The following is a 20,525-nucleotide window of genomic DNA, read 5'->3' on the forward strand; positions in this document are numbered from 1 at the left end:
GTGTGTGTGTGAATCCATAATGCTGTGTAAATGCCACATGGCCTGGTCTGATTACACCCTCTGGGCGTTTCTTAAACACGCGTGATAGAACGCGGCTACAGCACACTGCACATTTCCACAAATCTGCTGTTGCATTACATCACTCTCACAGCTTTCACAGCTCATTTGCTGCTGCTTTTCTCGTGGCCATGGTTCAATTGCAGTAAACAGGAAAGAGGAAGGACTCAACTGCAGAGAATTCACAAAACTCACAGCGAGATTAAAACCAACATCCTCCTAAACTTAAAGGCACCAAACAGGCAGAAAGTGAAATGTGATCTAATACTATTTTGAGTGGAGCTGTGCAGAGGCATGGGGTGTGAGGAGGCCTTGGGTATGGATATGGTCCGGATTCATTTCATCATGTTGTGTAAAGTTTACTTGAGGGCAGATGAGTAGCAAAAGTGAAACTGTTCTGAGGCTCAGCTTGCTGTTGCATGGTGCTCTAATGCAGGCGTTCACGTGCAGTAACTTTGCATTAATCTGACCTGACCAGTGTCTCTACAGTGCTGAAAATAAAATGCTGAGCATCATGCCATACTAAGCACTAAAGAATTATTGAGAATTGGCTATATTATTAAACAATGTCTACATGCAAATGTACATCGATTATGGCATGAAATGTCCAAATCTAACTGATATGCAATGGCATAATTTTATAATTATATACATAAGCACATATACATACACAGTGGGACAAAAGGTATTTAGTCAGCCACCAATTGTGCAAGTTCTCCCACTTAAAAAGACAAGAGAGGCCTGTAATTTTCATCATAGGTATACCTCAACTATGAGAGACAAAATAAGAAAAAATACAGAAAATCACATTATAGGATTTTTAAAGAATTTATTTGCTAATTATTGTGGAAAATAAGTATTTGGTCAGTAACAAAATTTCATCTTAATACTTTGTTATATACCCTTTATTGGCAATGACAGAGGTCAAACGTTTCTGTAAGTCTACACAAGGTTTTCACACCCTGTTGCTGGTATTTTGGCTCATTCCTCCATGTACTGTAGGTCTCCTCTAGAGCAGTGATGTTTTGGGGCTGTCTTCTGGATCATCCAAATGCTCTCCAGCAACACGGCCTTTTAACTACCTCCAAAGATTTTCTATTGGGTTGAGATCTGGAGACTGGTTAGGCCACTCCAGGACCTTGAAATGCTTCTTACGAAGCCACTCCTTCATTGCCCAGGCGGTGTGTTTGGGATCATTGTCATGCTGAAAGACCCAGCCATGTTTCATCTTCAATGCCCTTGCTGATGGAAGGAGGTTTTCACTTAAAATCTCACGATACATGGCCCTATTCATTCTTTCCTTTACACGGATCAGTCATCCTAGTTCCTTTGCAGAAAAACAGTCCCAAAGCATGATGTTTCCACCCCCATGCTTTACAATAGGTATGGTGTTCTTTGGACGCAACTCAGCATTCTTTCTCCTCCAAGCACAAGTTGAGTTTTTACCAAAAATTTATATTCTCCCATATAACATTCTCCCAATCCTCTTCTGGATCATCCAAATGCTCTCTAGCAAACTCCAGACAGGCCTGGACATGTATTGGCTTAAGCTGGGGGACACGTCTGGCACTGCAGGATTTGAGTTCCTGGAGGCGCAGTGTGTTACTGATGGTAGCACTTGTCTACCACTATGGTCCCAGCTCTTTGCACGTCATTTACTAGGTTCCCCCTTGTGGTTCTGGGATTTTTGCTTACAGTTCTTGTGATCAATTTGACCCGATGGAGTGAGATCTTGCATGGACCCCAGATTGAGGAAGATTATCAGTGGTCTTGTATGTCTTCCATTTTCTAATAGTTGCTTGGTGCAGGTCTACAATTTAGTTTCTGGTGTCCTTTGACAGCTCTTTGGTCTTGGCCATAGTGGAGTTTGGAGTGTGGACAGGTGTCTTTTATACTGATAACAGATGCCATTAATACAGGTAACGAGTGGAGGACAGAGGAGCCTCTTAAAGAAAAAGTTACAGGTCTGTGAGAGGCAGAAATCTTGCGTGTTTGTAGGTGACCAAATATTTATTTTCCACCATAATTTGAAAATAAATTCTTTAAAAATCCTACAAGGTGAATTTATTTTCTTCCTATTTTGTCTCTTATAGTTGAGGTATACCTATGATGAAAATCACAGACCTCTCTCATCTTTTTAAGTGGGAGAACTTGCACAATTGGTGGCTGACTAAATACTTTTTTGTCCCACTGTGTGTGTGTGTGTATATATATATATATATATATATATATATATATATATATAATGTCATTCCCATATTCAGGGAGCAGTACAACTTACATGTTTTAAAAGTAATGATGGCATATCAGAAACTCCAAATGTACAGTGTGATGTCTGAACCTTCCTTGTTAACATACACCAACCACACATTGTTTTGTTAGAAGCGTTTTTTTTTTGTAATCAGACCAGTGCTGTACTGACTGTCAGTACGACCCTCTTACACTTTTTTATGGCAGCTGCCATCCACTGTGTTTACTGTCTCTCAGTACACCACTCTTGCGCTACCACTCCTGTACCTGTTTATCCTGCTAGCACAAAAGGGAACTGTCCACTACTAGTTAATCGATCGCGGATGACAGATGGACAGATTTTTAAAAAATATCCGTCATAATTATTATCGCTAATCAAACTTCACAAGGTTTTTTACCTCCTCTATTGCCTTTCAGAGTTTGGAGAAAAAAGAAAGTTTGGCGACTTTTAATGCCTGTGATTTTTAATATTGTAACACCATAGAAATGTATTTCTGTTGCGCCACTCAGAAAACCAGACAAATCTGTTCTCTGGCCGATCCACCGGGTCATCTCTTCTCTATTTTAGAGGGAAAGGTTTTGTCTGTACTTTGGTCAGAACCCGCTCTTCGGGTCTATTGGAGAACCCAGAAAATTTCTGTGTCTGTTAGTGATGGGAAGTTTGGATCATTTTAGTGACTCGGTTCTTTAAATCTCGTTCAAACAAATTTTTTTTTTTTTTGAGTCATTTAGTTCATTTTGTTCCTTTGATCAGAAATAAAATGGAGTTTTCAATAAACAGATCTACATACACAACACATCTACATACACACATTTTGGCTATAGTTCCACTACTAAACATATTACAATGCAGCTGAGGACATATTATAATAAACTGAACGAGCAGCTCCCTCTTTATATCTTCTGGTCCGAGTCGTTCGTTCTTTTGAATCTATTGCACCGCATAGTGACTATGGAAGTCACGTGACAAAAGAACGAACGACTCGGAACAAAAGATCTAAGAGGTAACTACTGTACTCATTTATGTTTCCTGTACATGATCTTAAAAAAAAAAAAACCCGCGACGTGACCTGCGCAGCAACTGACGTTTTTTAAATCTGTGAGGCGGCATCCAGCGGTGTATAATATGGGTTGAAAAGAGCAGGAGAGACGGAAGAGAAAGCAGCCAGCAGCGTCATTATCGCAGAATATTGAACATATGTTCAAAAAGACTGCCAAACAGAGTAAGTCTGTTACTACCTCAAGATCGAATTGCTAACGCTAGTTAAGTGGTAGCTAATCGTCAACCCCACATCACACACAGAATGGTTCTCTTGTGCCTTTTCTTGAGCAGTCTGAATGGCTATGACAAGTCTGTAACATCTTAAATAAACATTAACAGACAGGAGCCTATCTGATGGATCTGTGAATTTATTATGTTAAATAATGTTAATCCATCAAAAAAAAAAAAAGAAAGAACGACGAGTTCAATGCGTAAACAAACCTGCTTGACCATGCATAATATTAGGATTTATTAACATTTTATTTTGAATTAATAAATTATTATATTAAATTAGTACATCTATTAAATTATTCTATTAACCATAGGCGATGCCGTCTAGTTTCTATACGCGGTGTAGACAGCATTCGAATGAAGTTTATTATGAATAATTGTTACATAAAACATAAAATAAAATAAGCCCACAAAAAATAATTTTTATCCATCCCACAGTCTTGTAAGTACATTAACTGATCGTCTTTTCCCCGTAATATTTGTATATTATTATTATTAGATAATTATTGGTTATATTTTTATATATATTTCTTATATATATTAAATATATTTTATATAAGTTTAATAAAGTGAAGAGGCAAAGACAAAGAAATGAGAGAGCATGTTGATGAGAGAAGTTGAATTTGTAGTTTAATAATATTCCAGTAAAAATTCCTTAAATGTATTCTGTTGTTAGTGTGGTTTTTAAACTTTTGAACTCTGTGTGTGTGGGTGTGTTTTTGAAGTGAAAAAAGTCGCACGTGATCTTGATAAGCAATTTGACAACATTGTAGCAAATATTAGTAGAAGTGAGGTGAGAAGGGCGTTGAAGAGGATGAAGTGTGGAAAGGCTGTTGGTCCTGATGACATACCTGTGGAGGTATGGAAGTGCTTAGGAGAGGTGGCATTAGAGTTTCTGACAAGTTTGTTTAACAAGATCTTGGAGAGTGAGAGGATTCCAGAGGAATGGAGGAGAAGTGTATTGGTGCCAATTTTTAAGATCAAGGGAGATGTGCAAAGCTGTGGCAATTATAGAGGTATAAAGCTAATGGGCCAGACAATGAAGCTGTGGGAAAGAGCAGTGGAAGCTAGGTTAAGGGCAGAGGTGAGCATTTGTGTGTAGCAATATGGTTTTATGCCTAGAAAGAGTACATCAGATGCAGTATTTGCTTTGAGGATGCTGGTGGAGAAGTACAGAGAAGGTAACAGGGAGTTGCATTGTGTCTCTTTAACAAGAGAGGAGCTGTGGTATTGTATGAGAAGGTCTGGAGTGGCAGAGAAGTATGTTAGAGTGGTGCAGGACATGTATGAGAGCTGTAAGACAGTGGTAAGATGTGCTGTAGGTGTGACAGAAGAGTTTAAGGTGGAGGTGGGTCTGCATCAAGGATCGGCTCTAAGCCCCTTTTTGTTTGCTCTGGTGATGGACAGGATGACAGATGAGGTAAGACAGGAGTCCCTATGGACTATGATGTTTGCAGATGACATTGTGCTCTGTAGCGAGAGCAGGGAACAGGGGAAGGAAAATTTGGAGAGGTGGAGGTATGCTCTGGAAAGCAGAGGAATGAAGGTTAGCCGCAGCAAGATGGAATACATGTGTGTAAATGAGGGGGACCCAGGAGGATCGGTGAGGCTACAGGGAGCAGAGGTAAAGAAGATGCAGGATTTTAAGTACTTAGGGTCAACGGTCCAGAGCAACGGAGAGTGTGGAAAGGAGGTGAAGAAGCGGGTACAGGCAGGTTGGAATGGGTGGAGAAAAGTGTCAGGTGTGTTGTGCGATAAAAGAGTATCAGCGAGAATGAAAGGAAAGGTGTACAGGACAGTGGTGAGACCAGCGATGCTCTACGGCTTAGAGACAGTGGCGCTGAAGAAAAGACAGGAGGCAGAGTTGGAGGTAGCAGAGCTGAAGATGTTGAGGTTCTCCTTGGGAGTGACAAGGATGGATAGGATCAAGAATGAGTTCATCAGAGGGATAACCCATGTTAGATGTTTTGGAGATAAAGTCAGAGAGGCCAGATTGAGGTGGTTTGGGCATGTTCAGAGGAAAGATTGTGAATATATCGGTAGAAGGATGCTGAGGTTGGAACTGCCAGGCAGGAGGTCTAGAGGAAGACCAAAGAGGAGATTTATGGATGCAGTGAGAGAGGACATGAAGTTAGTTGGTGTGAGAGAAGAGGATGCAGAGGATAGGGTTAGATGGAGGCAAATGATTCGCTGTGGCGACCCCTGAAAGGGAACAGCCCAAAGACAAAGAAGAAGTAGTAAATATTTTTGGTGCATCAAAAGCATGCACATTATGATACCCGCAGACAAGCTAATCCAGCACATGTCACTAAAATGCAGTATTTAATCCTCAAAATGAAATACAAAATGAGTAAATACTCAAATACAAAATACTGAGAAAAAAGGTCCACTTTTTTTTTTTTTTTTTTTAAACAGAGTGGGTGTGGTGATACGTGAATGAGCACAAAAAAAGAATCTAGACTCAGAACAGAATCGATTTTTCCTACATCTCTACTTTTTATCTTAATACATCTAAACAAACGAATTAAAATATTTTTAAATAAATTACTCGTGATAACTGGTGATATATAAACTGAAGATTTGGTAAAATATAGCAACACAGAGAGAGAGAGAGAGAGAGAGAGAGAGAGAAAGCGAGCGCGCGCGCCTCCGCCCAACGCATCTTCGTTCAGGTTTAAACCCGCGATAACTAACATGACCTCCATTTTGTAAACAGAGCAACGGATAAAAAAAAAGTCTAAAGCTGCCCGCTGATTAGACACCAGAGTTTCTCAACGCTTTAAAAAATCTCCCCTTGTCCAATCACAAAGCAGATCCGTGTTCAAACTAAATCCCGACAGCCAATCACCGAGCTTCGCGCCTTCCCCGGTGTTGGTCGGTTGTCGTCACAGAGGGAGGAGCTGAGCGGAGCGGAGCGGCGAGAAAGTGTTTCTCTTTCAAATAATAAATTATTTTCTGGTGAACTTAAAGGGACACGATCCCGTTTTCTCGGATCACCTTCTGCAGAAACAGGTAGGAGTTTTTATTTATTTATTAAATTTACTTTAACAGTAATTAAGCTGGAGTGTTTGACGTGTTGGGAAGTGAGTTGAGATCGCGAGCTCGAGTTGCGCGCGCGCGCGCTGTCCCGTTATGTCTGGTAGGCGCGCGGAGATAATAACGTTACACAATTAGTCGGTAACTTTACGTCATATAGTGCGTGGTTGTGTTTATTAGCACATGTAATTAGTTGCGTGACGTTGAGTTAGGTCAGAAAGAAGTAGATGGAATCTGATGTTTTCGTCATTTCGGAAAGTTGTGACAGGAAAACGGCTCGCGCGCTAAAGCTAACCTTGCTAATCTCTCAGGTCGCGCGGTGGTATAACTGAGGTGTTTAAAAAAAAAAAAAACATCCGCGTTTAAACGTTTAATCCCTCAGGGAGTCTCTCAGCGCCTTTCTTTTAAATTCGCGGTTTACTGTAAACTGAAGTTAAACATGGCGAGCGGTGTGTGTGTTTGAATAGATGACGTTTTCCCTCCTTCCGAGCGATTTGTTAAAGGTGCAGTGTGTGTGTGTGTGTGTGTGTGTTGGGGCTCTTCTTCTGGATCACCTTAAAGTTAGACATTCTCACAAAAGTGTCACGTTAATCTGGTTTGTATTTATTGTAAAGTGTGATAATGCAGCCTTGTCTTATTTTAATCTCTCTCACACACACACACACACACAGTGCTAGTTTTAAAATACAGCCTCCAGGACATCACACATCATTAACATAGGAGACCATCATCACCATCATCTGCTTGAGAAAGTGAAAAGGTCTTGTTAAGGCTCTAGAGCTCCACCCTCTTCCTGCTTCACACCAGATCTGAGGAGATGATGGAGTAAAGTCTGTGTGTTGTATCTGTTTACACCTTGGAGTCATTACACTGGTCCTGGGTGTGCAGTGTCATGAACCCGGAAGGATGGAAATGTCTGTACTGGTGTGTTGCATGTCTCTGTGTATCAGAGAGAGAGAGAGTACAGGATTGAGGGTGTAAAAATGTGTCTATTTCTTGAAATAACCCCATTGATCTTGGTCAGTTCGTGTAAAACATGTTAGAGTGAGAACACCTTAAAACTTCTATGAACCTCAGATTACCTGGTTATTTGTACACCACTAAGGTACGTCCCTGATATCCCTGACGTTTATTAAGCGGCTGTTGTCCCATGTGCTGCAGATAGAGATGCCACCTGTGCGGTTTCAGGCTGGAGACATGGTGATGGGCCGCTGGCCCGGCAGTAACCTGTACTATGAGGTCAAGGTGCTGAGGTACTCGGTTGATACTCAGCTGTACACCGTCATCTACAAAGATGGCACGGAACTAGAGCTGAAGGATGCGGATATCAAGGTATGACCTGTACATTCATTTATACCTGCTTCTTATTAGTGCTTTGCAGTTGCACTGCAGTATTGATACGTGCAATTATTTAATTATTTACAGAAGGCTGCAGCTTATTATGGGTGATTTACGCATAGTCAGGAATTTATGTAGAGTTTAATTTAACATTTATTTTTGAGGTGATAAATAAAACTGGCAAACATCCTCTTAATGAGATCATTTGTACTGTAATTTTCTGTTAGCCTTGTTAAATACAAATTAATACATGGAATAGTACTTTTTATTTACGCATCATAGTTTAAATCGCCATGACGATATGTTTCAGGATAATCACAATGTTATTTATTTTTATTATTGAATTGTGCAGGTTCGTACTTTTCATTATACTTAAAAATAACACAAGGTCATGTATAAATAGTGATCTGGTTAATTTAGCTATAAAACTGCATAATAATCTTGTATAGTTTATGGCAGCATGTGTGACATCGCCATTGCCATGTAACACAACATTGTTGTGTTTGTAGAGTTTGACCGGGTTCAGACAGGGCTCTGGCCGCTCTCGCTCCCGCTCTCGCTCCCGTTCTCCAGCGCGCACACGTCGAAGTCGCTCGCGCTCTCCAGCAAGAACATCTCGTCGCTCCTCGTCTCACACCACTGAGACACGCAGAGACAAACTAAAGGACGTGCTGGAGGTGCGCCTCACACCTGTGGTAAGAACACCTATTTGCTCCAAGTTTGTGGTGTGGGTGGGTTTTGTTTGTCTAGTGACTTTTTTTTATTATTCTTTGTTAACTTTTTATAAATATTTTTGCTAGTAAGAAATTGGACTTGTGGAGAAAAGTGTGTTAAAAATATATTTTTGGCTTTTTTTGCTCTTGTTCTGTGTTATTTTTGAGGGGCACCTGTTAAAAGTTTAATACATTATACATTTAAAAAAAAATTATATATATTTTTTGGGGGTTTGACCTAAGACGTCTTTCTCCTGTGTCCCCCTTGTTTTAGCCGATGTCGATGGTGAACAATAGCAACAAGGAGCATGAAATTAAGGAAGAGAATGACATGACTGAAAAAGCTGTTCAGGTGAGGATAAATAAAGTACATGTCCTTTACTGACATTTCAGCCTCATAAACGGAGAGGCTACTAAGGATTGGCACCCTGTTCAGGGTGTACCCTGACTCGTGCCCTAAGCCTCCTGGGATAGGCTCCAGGTTCCCAGCGACCCTGAATACAGGATAAAGCGGTATAGAAGATGAGTGAGTGAGTGAGCACTGGGTTTTTGTCATCCTCCTGTTAGCGTGTTGAGCTCCTATGCCCCTTTTCCACCAAAGTAAACTAGGTGCTAGCTTGTGTCTGGTGCTATTGCCGGTTCAGAGTATTTAATTTGGCTTTGTTTTTTCATAAAAGCTAGAGAGTCGTGTCATTACGTCATTGTACATGTCCGTGTACACCTTTACTTTCCCAGCAATGCTAGTGAAAAGCACAACAACAATAGTGTACTTCAACATGGCTTTGCAAGCAGTTCAGCTGACTTTGTAAGTCTACTTTGTAAAAAACAGATCACAATACCTAGGTAGTGATTTGATTTGTATTGCGATTCTTTAAGTATTAGGAATTCATAAAAATCCCCATTCATTTCATCTATTTTTTTAACTTCACAGTTAATTTGTTCCTACCTCACAGGCCTCTAGTGCCTGGCAATGTGTGAATAGTTTAGAGAACACCATTTGTTGGAGTATAAAAGAACTGCAGCATTTTAATCAAAATTACTCAAAAAAAAAAATGTAAATAAATTGATGATGCTGATTATCAGTTAGTATAGTGATGTATGGAACACCACACTTAAGAATTACAATACATCACTGAATTGATTTTCTTCCCATCTCTAATCGTATCCTGGTGTGTTTAAAAAAAAAAAAAAAAATCTGTATGCTGTCCTGATGTTGGAGAATCGTATCATATTCCCCCCTCACGTAATATAACCAGCATTTTAAGATTAATGTTATTCATTATAATGTGGTTGGTTGAACACACTGATCAATACACAGATGGTTCTTATAAAACTGAATGAGTCTATCATACTCCGTAAATAAAACGTTAAGAATCTCATGTGAAGGTTTATTAATTCTATGATGCAAGTTCATGTCTTGTGGTTACATTGTTTTTCTACAGAAGGTAAAGGAGGAACCTGAAAACCAGGTAAGTGGCCGCTACAATCTCCGCCGCAGAAAGGACCAGGGTGAAGAACGCCCGTTTGAGGCAAAGGGCACAGTGCCAGTCGGGTTCCTGGCCGCAACACAGCAGACCAGCAAGACTACTGACCTGGAGTTTGGAGGAAGGATCGGTAAGAGGCCAGTCATGATATTTAAGTTTAAACTAGTACAAGGCTACTCTTCTGAGAGTGTCCTGACAGACAGGTGACCAATTAAAGTAAAAACACTATAGTATGTGGGTGTGACATGGATAGTACACTAGAATATTCAGTGGGCGCTGGCTGTTTCACAGACACTCAAATATTTTTTTGTTACATCTTGGATCCGAAACTCTGGTCAGCATTTTTCCGCATGCATGGCATGGTAGAGTGTTAATGAGGGCATATATAACATTACATAAGTCCACGGCTCCTTATCAGTTATTGGTTCTGTGTGATTAGGAACACTGTGTCACTCCACTGAGACTTCATTATTTATATAACTGCTAATTGTAATCTCACATTACCTCCTTAATTGCACTAAGCCTTTCATCAGTCTGGAGGCCGTTTTTGCCTCCACTTGTAGTGGAGCTTTGGATTGCGAGTTACTTGGTCTCAATAGTTTTGACAAACAAGCGAGGTCTTGACATACAAGTATTATGCATGCGCTTTATCTGCCGAGCGTCACATGATCACAACTGAGCCAATAGTTCTTCTCTCTCGAACTGCGGGATTGTGGGTAATCATCTTCCATCCTCAGTCTCAGTGCGCATGCGTATAGTCAAGTAGCTCCCCTTCCTCTCTATTCTCTTGTCTTACTTCAGCCACGATTCTTTTTAAAGGTCTAGGCCGTTCTATACGCCAGCACCTACTGCTAAGTGCAGATTAATTAGATATTTTTTTTTCACTTTATATTTTGTATTAATTATTTTGTATGAGTATTTTTGGGTTGTGGAATAATTTTTTTATGGGGAAATTCCCTTTGATATACAAGCGCGCTTCCGGAACAAATCATGCATGCAATCCACGGTTTAACTGTATTTATTTATGTATGTTGGAATTTCCATCAATACATCTATACAGATCAATACATGCATCTGGATCAATACAGTATCTATCGCTATTTCTTCACTTTTTTCTATAATTGATCTCCACCTGCTTATTTGGTGTAGATGTACTTACAGGTTATACGATACATAGTTCCCTCGTCTGTTCTGCTTCAGGTGTGTTCTTTTTGCTGTTGCTGCTTCCTGCGGTGGTGCTGGCGCTGCTAATTCTCTGTGCCCAGAAGGATTCTAGTCTCCTCAGCTTTCCTCACATGCTTCCCCCACTTGACTCTCTCTGGGACTGGCAGGTTTTTGGCATCACGCTCCTTTGGCTGCTCTTCCAGGCTGTCCTCTCCCTGCTCCCTATTGGCAAGGTATTTACATACATCACAAGAGGACAGTGTGACATGGGTCCCAGTCACATGACCAACAACATGAAATCCCCCCCCCCCCCCCCCCCTGTATCCCTGCAAATCTGCAACGTGGAACGAAAGCTGAACAGGGTGTTTATTTATTTATTTCTATTTGGAGGATGTGTTAAATCATTGCTCCTTTTTTTTTTTCCTATTGAGGTTGCTAATGGAATGCCTCTGAAGAATGGAAAAACGTTGAAGTACCGGATTAATGGTGAGACTGATTTTTATTTGTAGGTTTGCTGTAGTGCTTACTGTTACAGATGGGGATTGTATCTTTGTCATGAGGAACCTTGGTGTTGCATCCTGTTCACTCTCTGGTCCTGTGCCCTGTCAGGGTTTTATGCGCTACTCGTCAGCGTTGTAGCAATAGGTGCTGGCGTATATAACGGCCTGGACCTTGGATACATCCACACTCATTTCCTCCAGTTCTACACCTCCGCCCTGCTCGTCTCCTTCCTGCTCAGCATCTACCTGTTTGTCCGTTCTCGTTCGGCCCGTGACGATGAGCGTGCACCAGCTGGCAATTCAGGTAAGTGTATCCTATAGGTATAATGCTCGTAAACCAGATTTAAACTAAATCTAATTAATAAAAGTATTTAAACATCTTCCTGTGTAGGTTATTTGCTGTATGATTTCTTTATGGGACGTGAGCTGAATCCCCGCATCAAAGATTTTGACATTAAATTCTTCTGTGAAATGCGCCCAGGACTTATTGGTTGGGTAAGACCCAAAACTCCAACATATGACTTATGGTTTAGATGTTGTATACCAAGCAAGCCAAATGAGGCATGTCTGACTTGCAGAACACTAAACCTGTCTTGTTTGTACTTTAATGCAAATGATGTTGCTAAAGTTGTGAATTTTTTTTTTTTTTTTTCCTTTTTCTATTTCTTTTTAGCTGGTGTTTAACTTTGCCATGTTACACTCTGAGATGGAGCTTCAGAAACTTGACGCCCCCTCCTCAGCTATGCTGCTTGTGAACGCCTTCCAGCTGTTTTGGGTTGTTGATGGTCTTTGGCATGAGGTACAGTTCATCTGATATGTTTGACATTAGGCAGTGTCATTATCTCTTTCCAGAGCTTTTACTTTCATGCATGTGTCCCATCTGTGCCACATATACACACCCTGGTAATCCTGTAACACACCCCATAAACTTTATACGTCAGATCTGCACAGAGAGCTGGCACTTACAAAAAAAAAAAAAAAGGTTAAGCGTGTACTGTAGACTCCTGGATAGTGCAACAGAAAAATGTTGGAAGTTCAAATCCTAATAATGCCACACCTGTCTATGACCAGGTGGTGGTGTTCAGGGGATTGAAGCTCTCTCTCCTGTCAACCATAGAGACACTAGTCAGTTGTGGGTATCTGTAGGTCCGTGTATGCAAAAGAGTGAGAATATCACTTTCCTCAGGACGTTTTACGCTGCATGATCCGCATCTTAAACAGAGGTGTTGTCATTACACATGTCTCTGAGAAAGAATAAATGGGAATCCACTGATTAACTGATCTTTCATTTCAGGAGAAACTTCTAACTATGATGGACATAGTGCATGATGGCTTTGGATTTATGCTGGCATTTGGAGATCTGGCCTGGGTTCCCTTCACTTTCACTTGCCAGTCATACTACCTTGTCAGTCACCCCAGTGACCTCTCTGTGTTTTGGATTGTTGCCATCATCCTGTTATATGGTAAGATTGTGTTGTTTTGTTTAACAGAATGTTTGTACAGTGCAAATAAAATTGGCATGTTTAAAAGAAAATATGGCTCTTATATTCTTACAGCAATTGGCTACTATGTATTCCGGAAAGCCAACTCTGAGAAATTTGCTTTTAGAAAAAACCCTGCCGATCCTGCCTTATCGTGTATGTATTATTTTTTTTTCTTTAAAATTTTTTTTTTTTTTTTTGTTTATTTGCCAAAATTCTCATGCCTTATAATACACATTAAAGAACTGAACACTGACTTGTTGCTCATTTGATCAGATCTGAAGACAATTCCAACTGCAACCGGAAAGAGCCTCATTGCGTCAGGGCTCTGGGGTTTTGTCCGTCATCCTAATTACCTTGGTGACCTCCTCATGGCTTTGGCGTGGTCCCTAACGTGTGGTAAGTTAATGGATTTGGGTTTCTGAAGTACTTTGACATGCTTTGATCTTGTTGTTCATCTAATCTTTTTGTTTCTCTCCTCCTGCAGGTTTTAATCACATTATTCCTTATTTCTATCTGATTTACTTGCTTATCCTGCTGGTGCATCGGGAGGCACGGGATGAGCATCAGTGCAGAAAGAAGTATGGTGTGGCGTGGGAGCAGTATTGCCAAGCAGTGCCTTACCGCATCTTCCCCAGGGTGTACTGAGAACCCTCACACAGACGTACAACATTTCTTAATGAAAACCTTAATTCTTACAGGAAGAGAGCAGTTGAGGGTGTCGCAGAAAAGCTTTGCAGCTATTTGGATCTTGAACACATTGAAAACATTATTTTAATTAGAATTATTTGTAAAAATATTTAAATTTTGCCCTGTTATGAACTCTCCTGTGTATATGAATGTATATACGTTTTTTTATTTTATTTTAATAGGAGCATTTTCTGCCATAACTCATTATAAAGTGCTTCCTCTCATGTTCCAGATATTGAAGCCTTTGTTTTACCTTTTATCTTTTGCCGTTTCATACAACTGCTTTTGTATATTGTGTTTTATGGGATATATATTAATTAATTCATTGTATGTATTCCTTTTATGTCATTTACTTTGTTTTTTGTATAGTGAGAACAGTTATGCTTTGTTCCAGGACCAGTGCTTTATCAGAAGAAAATTCTTGGTCTTGGATTGATTTTAACTTTACTTGCTCTGTGGTATCGTTGTTTGTTTGTTTTTAGTCCAATTACTTTGCATATTTTATAAGTTGGTCTTCAACAGTTTTTTTTTTTTTTTTTTTTTTTTTGGTAAGATGTATAATTAATGGCACCAAATATTGCAATCTCCCCAAAATCCCCCCCCCCCCCCCCCCTTCACTATAGCTTTGTGCAAAACAGGAAATAAGTGCAAGTTTCCATTGTCTTTGTGATAATATTGATAAATTAGGCTGAATGTGCTTACATTAAAAATATAAATAATTTACTTAGATAATTTATGTTAATTGTAATCTCCTGTGTTATAATTTGCACAGAAAGAAGAGTTTATTTTGTAACTTGTAGTTACTTTTTAAAACGGGTTTATCAAAAGACTGGAAACTTCTGTCCTCGGTAGCAAAATCAGTATTTCATGAAATGGGCAGATTATCCGGCATGTATACACTGCAAAATTAATCTTTTATATATGTTTAAACCTTTAATTTTTTTTATTGATGTTTTGGTGCTTTGTTTTTAATTTTTAATTATTGCAGTTTAGTTTCACTGCCACAGAATTTCTTTCCATCAGTAACTTCACCAGTTGTCTTTTTTGGTCTGTGGGTAAATGAGCTGTGAGACAACTGCCGAATGTTGCATTATAGGATTTGTGAAATGTTCCGTTTGCCTTTCATTGGATGATTAAAAATAATCCAGGGCTGTTTATAGACCACAACGAAAGAACAAACATGGCCACTAAGTCAGGCCTTGTATTGTATGTTTTACCAAAAATAAAGTATTTTGTGTAACCTACTTGTTTTATTTTATTAAACCAAAGATGTCCGATTCAATCCAAGTGGTGTTGGATTTTCTGATGAAGTCCTGTTGGGGTCAGCTAAGACCAAAATACAAACGTCAGGTTGTCTATCAGGGCCACCAAATAACACCACTGTATAATGAGTTTGGGTGGCAGGTCCTGTGTGGTGTTTTATGGATGGACATCCAGATCATGGCTAGTGAATGATATTATTACATCTCTGATATGTACTACTATTCTCTAAACATACAAACAGAAATGTTTTTTTAAGGGCTGGGTTCATATATTTAAATATATCTAGCATGGAAATAAGATATTATCTAGGGTTCCAACATTTGCATGCCTAAAAATTGGTGCCCTGTCCTAAGTTAAGATATAAATATCAGAAAACGAAATCTGATCTATCGTCTCATGTGTTCTCCTACAAGAGTCTCATATCCAGAACTTGCTTCCACTCTGTTGTGGATGTACAAATACAGTAGATTTATAATAATATTTAAAATAGCGTCAATTTTGTGAGCAAAAAATTAAATGCGCTCTTTGTTTTTTATATTTCTGTTTTAGAATGAAAGATGTATTATTTGGGACCAAAGTCTGCAGCAAGATGGCAGTAGAAAGCCGTGGAGGACTTCAGTAGCGAATGTGAATAATAGAATGATGCATTGAGGAAAAAGAAAAAATATTGCAGCAAATTTGTCTGTTTTTCACTATGTTTTAATGCTGCATGACAAAATCCCCATCGGTACGAGGCTGCACATGTCGCATAAAGTATCACGTATATATAGCGTGTATGTATCGACTCGTGAATGCGTGTGAACCTGCATCCAGTGCTTTTTCCTTACCTAAATTCTATAACATAACATTAAATTAAATTTGCATGTTTTATTTGGTGCATTTTTATATTAAGCAAGCATACTAAAGGTAACCAGTGTATTTAGACTAAAACTCTAAAAGTATGTGCACCCCTGACAATCTCAACCAATTGGTTCTGTTGACACAAAAAACACACAACTGTAGAGAAAATCTTTCTGGACACCTCACCTTCCTGCCCAAGAGACAGCACATAACGTTAAAATAAGAAGACTACTGTAATCTGCCCCTGAATACACATTAGAACGTCACTCACTGACTGCTGGAAGCAGAATGTGAAAGGTTGCATTCCTCAGGTTTGAGAAAATTCCTGCCAGTGTTTGAAAGCAAGACTGGCTATCGTTGTCATCATCTATACCACTATACAGGGTTGTGGGGGGCCTGGAGCCTATCCCAGGAGACATGGGGCATGAGGAGTGGTACAGCCTGGACATGGTGCCAGTCCATCACAGACAAGACTTGTCAAGCTTTCGTGCAAATGGCCCATACAATCCTACCAGAACAATCAAAGAATGTCAGAAATGTCTGGATACAATGCTTCTACAGTGGAGAAACTGCTCACTGCTTTGCTGTCCGGTCAGCACCATGCCTATGGAGACTCAATGAGTTTCGGATTTGCTTCTGCTCCCTGTGTGCCTTCTGGCCCCTAAACCGATCCAAAATACAGTCGTATGATGTCTTTTCATCTTCCCAAATTGTCCCTCTTCACTAATGACTTCCTGTAGCTACCCATAATAAATGTAAAGCACTAATGCTTTCCTATGAAATAGACGAACCCCCACCTGCCTGAAGGCTCTGCTCTGCACTGCAGTACCAACATGCTTCTAGCATGGCTCAATTTGATCCACCATCCCTCAAGGTATAAAAGAGGTCATGCATTAGGACTCCTCTCTGTACTGGCACCCAGGCGCTCGAATGGACAACTGAGCCACTGGCTGCGTTCAAACAAAAGCCGAAGCTCTTCACCAAGTACTGAACTGAGCACTACATAACAAACAGAAGTGTGTGTGCGTGTGTGTGTGTGTGTGTGTGTGTGTGCATGAGATTGTTAGTGTTCTTATCCTCTGAACTGTATGAGCTAGAATATGATACTGATGGACACAACAGGGTGAAGTGATATTTCATAAGCTGCAGAATAATCCACATATATTTTGAGCCCAACATAAACTGATCTATGTATTCATTACAAATAGAACTATTCACGCAGTAACACAAATGAGGACTAACTGCAATCAGCTGTAACTTATCCTGTGTAGCTCATTTTATACGCTTCTAATTTAATTCTATTTTATTAGCAACCTTGTACATCCTGTAAAACTATTCCAGCTATAGTTTTTCTATAGGCGTCACGGTGGCTTAGTGGTCGACACTGTTGCCTTGCACCTTCAAGGTGTATTCCCGCCACATGGAGTGCTTGGTGGGTTTCCTCAGGGTACTCCTGTTTCCTCCCACAGTCCAAAAGTCATGCAGATTAGGCTAATTGGTGTTCCTAAACTGCTCGTAGTGTGTGAATGTGTGTTTGTGTGTGTGTGTGTGTGTGTGTGTTTACTGAAGATTCCTGAGATAGGCTTCAGCCCCCTGTGACCCTGTATAAGGATTAAGATTAATATACTGTATTTGTATAATTTTCTCTTATGTATTATTTTATTTCTTTATATAATTTTTTTTTTCAGTTTAGGTCACAGGCAGTCGTATTAGCATTTCATTGTATATCATAATGTGTATGGCTTTATATATGACAAATTTAAATTGTCTCCTGTTTTATCTAGCATAATATTGCATTGTATTGACATCAAAGAACAGCATTATCGGGTTTGATTCACACCATGGGTCTGAACATGTTCTCCCCATGCTTTGTGCGTGTGTGTGTGTGTGTGTGTGTGTGTGTGTAAGATATAAGCATAATAGAGAATAGTGACAGCAAAGAAAGAAAATCACTATCAGCTCCTTCAGTCCACATTTTCCTTCTTGTGGATTCAGGCTTAAAGTGATGCGCTTGTCTAAAGATGGTGGTCTTGGAGCCATAATGAAAAACAGATGCGTCTCTTTTAGGTATTAAATTGCATGTAATGTAGTTAAGTGTCTGTAAATAAGGATACACAGACATACATCTTCATTAGTGCATTAATTTTTATCAGCTGAGTAAAACGTGCATTTGCAGACTAGACTCTGTAAGCAGCGCAGCTTAAGTTGAGACAACAACATTATTGTATTAACAACATTAAAGTCAACCAGATGTGATTTTAGTATAGTCTTTTTTGGAATTTAATTGAATTTAATTTGTGTTTTGTTTGGACTTTTTGTGCTTTCAGCCTTTCCAATGCATCCTCAGTCGGGGCTCTGAGCCTTTATAAAACACTGAATGTGCATCAGCTAAGAGTTCAGGGTGGGACTTGACTCACCTATATTTAATTAAAAAAAATATTCACACACCTTTAGTGTCGTAGTGCCAGATCCAATGGAGGACCCTTGGTGATATCAATAATGCCTCTGTAATGTATTCTGTATTCTGTAGCTGATACCTTGGACTCTTCTTTGTGCTTCTTGCCCGAACTTACTTTGGGTAAAGATGCTCAATGTGTGCAATAGTAAATTAAATACTAATGATATATTTGTTACTTTGCTTATGATGGCCACATAGTACACATGCTCACTAGTGCAGTGAAGTTGCCAGTGTTCATGTATGCACATTCCAGTCCACTCTCCTTAGTTCCAAGTTACTTCGATGTTGCACAGACCATCCTTGTTATATTAACAATTGCTTGACTTTATCTGGACAGATCTCATATAAATATACTACAGAGCAAGGATGCCTTCAAAAATAAATAAATAAATAAATAAATAAATAAATAATAATAAAAAAAAAACCTATAAAGCCCAGAAAACCATAATAAATGAGACAACGTCAGCATTTGGCATGACAATACTGTGAGCACCCTTTAGCCTTTAGGTACAATTCATGCAGTTTTATAAGGAACTTAGCTACTAAGCGTTACTGAGCATCCTACAGAACCACCCACAGTTCCTCTGAGGATTTTGACTGGTACAGCTGCTTCTTTTTTTTCCCCATACAAACCCCAGCAGCTTCCTTATGGTTTTTTTTCCCTCTGAAAAATGGTCACTTATATACTGTAATATACTGCGTTCTATTGCTGTTCTTTTTCTGTAACATTTAATTTAATGTTTTGCATAAATTTTTTTTTTGCAATTTTTTTTTTTGTACTAACTATTAAGTATATATAATTAATAATGCAAAACAATAATCAAGTTAAAAAACATTTTGGCCAAACCTTTTAATTATTGAATTTAGGTCTTTCAGTCAGGCCCCTTATCCTGCATAGCTGCAAAAGGGGGAACAAATGTATGTAAAATACTTTTGTCCATATAGCGTACATAGTATAGACCATATAGCACATATAATTTACATACCATACGTCTGGCACTGTAAGGTCCCCCTCCTCAAGAAGGCACATGTACAGACTGAAGTTTGCCAATGAACAGAGAAGGATTTTAAAACCATAATCTTATAGAAAATTTATGGAGGGAGCTGGAACTTTGAGTTGCCAAGTGGCAGTCGAGAAAGCTTAAGGATTTAGATAAGATCTGTAAAGAAGAGTGGACCGAAATCCCTCCTGAGATGTGTGCAAACCTACTGTAGTAACCAACTACAAGAAATGTCTTACCTCTGTGATTACCAACAAGGGTTTCTAAGTTCTGTTTTGCTTGGAAATTAAATACTTATTTTCTATATTGAAATGCAAATCAATTTATAACCTTTGTATAGAAAGTAGCTTTTTAGTAGCTTATTTTAAAGTGGATTATTAAATCTAGCACATAATTGTTCATAACATCGCTTTTCTCAATATTTGATTTTACTTGTGGTGCAGGTTAAACTTCAGGCAGATATCTAAATACTGTACTGCAAAGATTACTGTGACAAAATCTGCCGGGACAGACATGCAGACAGAAATTTTTCTAAGACTGGTTTCTGGTCCTCCCAGGTATGAAACGTAAAGATATCATTAAAAGGAGTTTTAATCAATGTACTGACAAAACCATTATTTTATTTATATAAAAAAAACAGCAAAAGTTTAAACCAAGCATCAGAACGGGGAAGAAACTGGGTTAAAGTGATTTCGAACATGGTTGTTGGTGCCAGACTGGCTGGTCGGATTATGTCCAGAACATCTCGTTACAATCTAGACATACTGAAAAGCATCGCTGAACAAACTTTAGGCAGATGGGCTACAGCAAAAGAAGATCACACTGGATGCCACTTCTGTCAGCTAAGAACAGGAAACTGGGGCTACAGGTCACAAATCAAGCAAAAACAAACAAATAAGCCCTATTCTAAATTGTATGATATAACAAAAAGAGAAATAAACAAGAATATGTGTGTATATTCAGCTGTGATGTACGGA

At 39.2% G+C, this 20,525-nt stretch overlaps 1 protein-coding gene across 2 annotated transcripts; it reads left to right on the plus strand.

Annotated features, from left to right (window-relative positions):
* The first annotated feature begins 6,454 nt into the window (after nucleotides 1-6,454).
* Nucleotides 6,455-14,570, plus strand: lbr (lamin B receptor). Of its 2 annotated transcripts, none has more exons than XM_053484539.1 (14): nucleotides 6,455-6,592; nucleotides 7,778-7,948; nucleotides 8,464-8,649; nucleotides 8,942-9,019; nucleotides 10,110-10,281; nucleotides 11,352-11,548; nucleotides 11,747-11,801; nucleotides 11,925-12,119; nucleotides 12,207-12,310; nucleotides 12,489-12,614; nucleotides 13,110-13,278; nucleotides 13,372-13,452; nucleotides 13,573-13,695; nucleotides 13,784-14,570. In XM_053484539.1, the coding sequence occupies exons 2-14, from the start codon at nucleotides 7,784-7,786 to the stop codon at nucleotides 13,942-13,944; spliced, it is 1,812 nt and encodes a 603-aa protein (XP_053340514.1). In that variant the 5' UTR covers nucleotides 6,455-6,592; nucleotides 7,778-7,783; the 3' UTR covers nucleotides 13,945-14,570. The 2 variants fall into 2 exon arrangements, with proteins under 2 accessions (XP_053340514.1, XP_053340513.1); XM_053484538.1 differs by lacking the exon at nucleotides 6,455-6,592 and adding an exon at nucleotides 7,183-7,211.
* Nucleotides 14,571-20,525: the final 5,955 nt, after the last annotated feature.

The sequence above is a fragment of the Clarias gariepinus genome, chromosome 23 (genome assembly GCF_024256425.1).
Source record: "Clarias gariepinus isolate MV-2021 ecotype Netherlands chromosome 23, CGAR_prim_01v2, whole genome shotgun sequence".
In the NCBI taxonomy this organism is placed as follows: Eukaryota; Metazoa; Chordata; class Actinopteri; order Siluriformes; family Clariidae; genus Clarias; species Clarias gariepinus.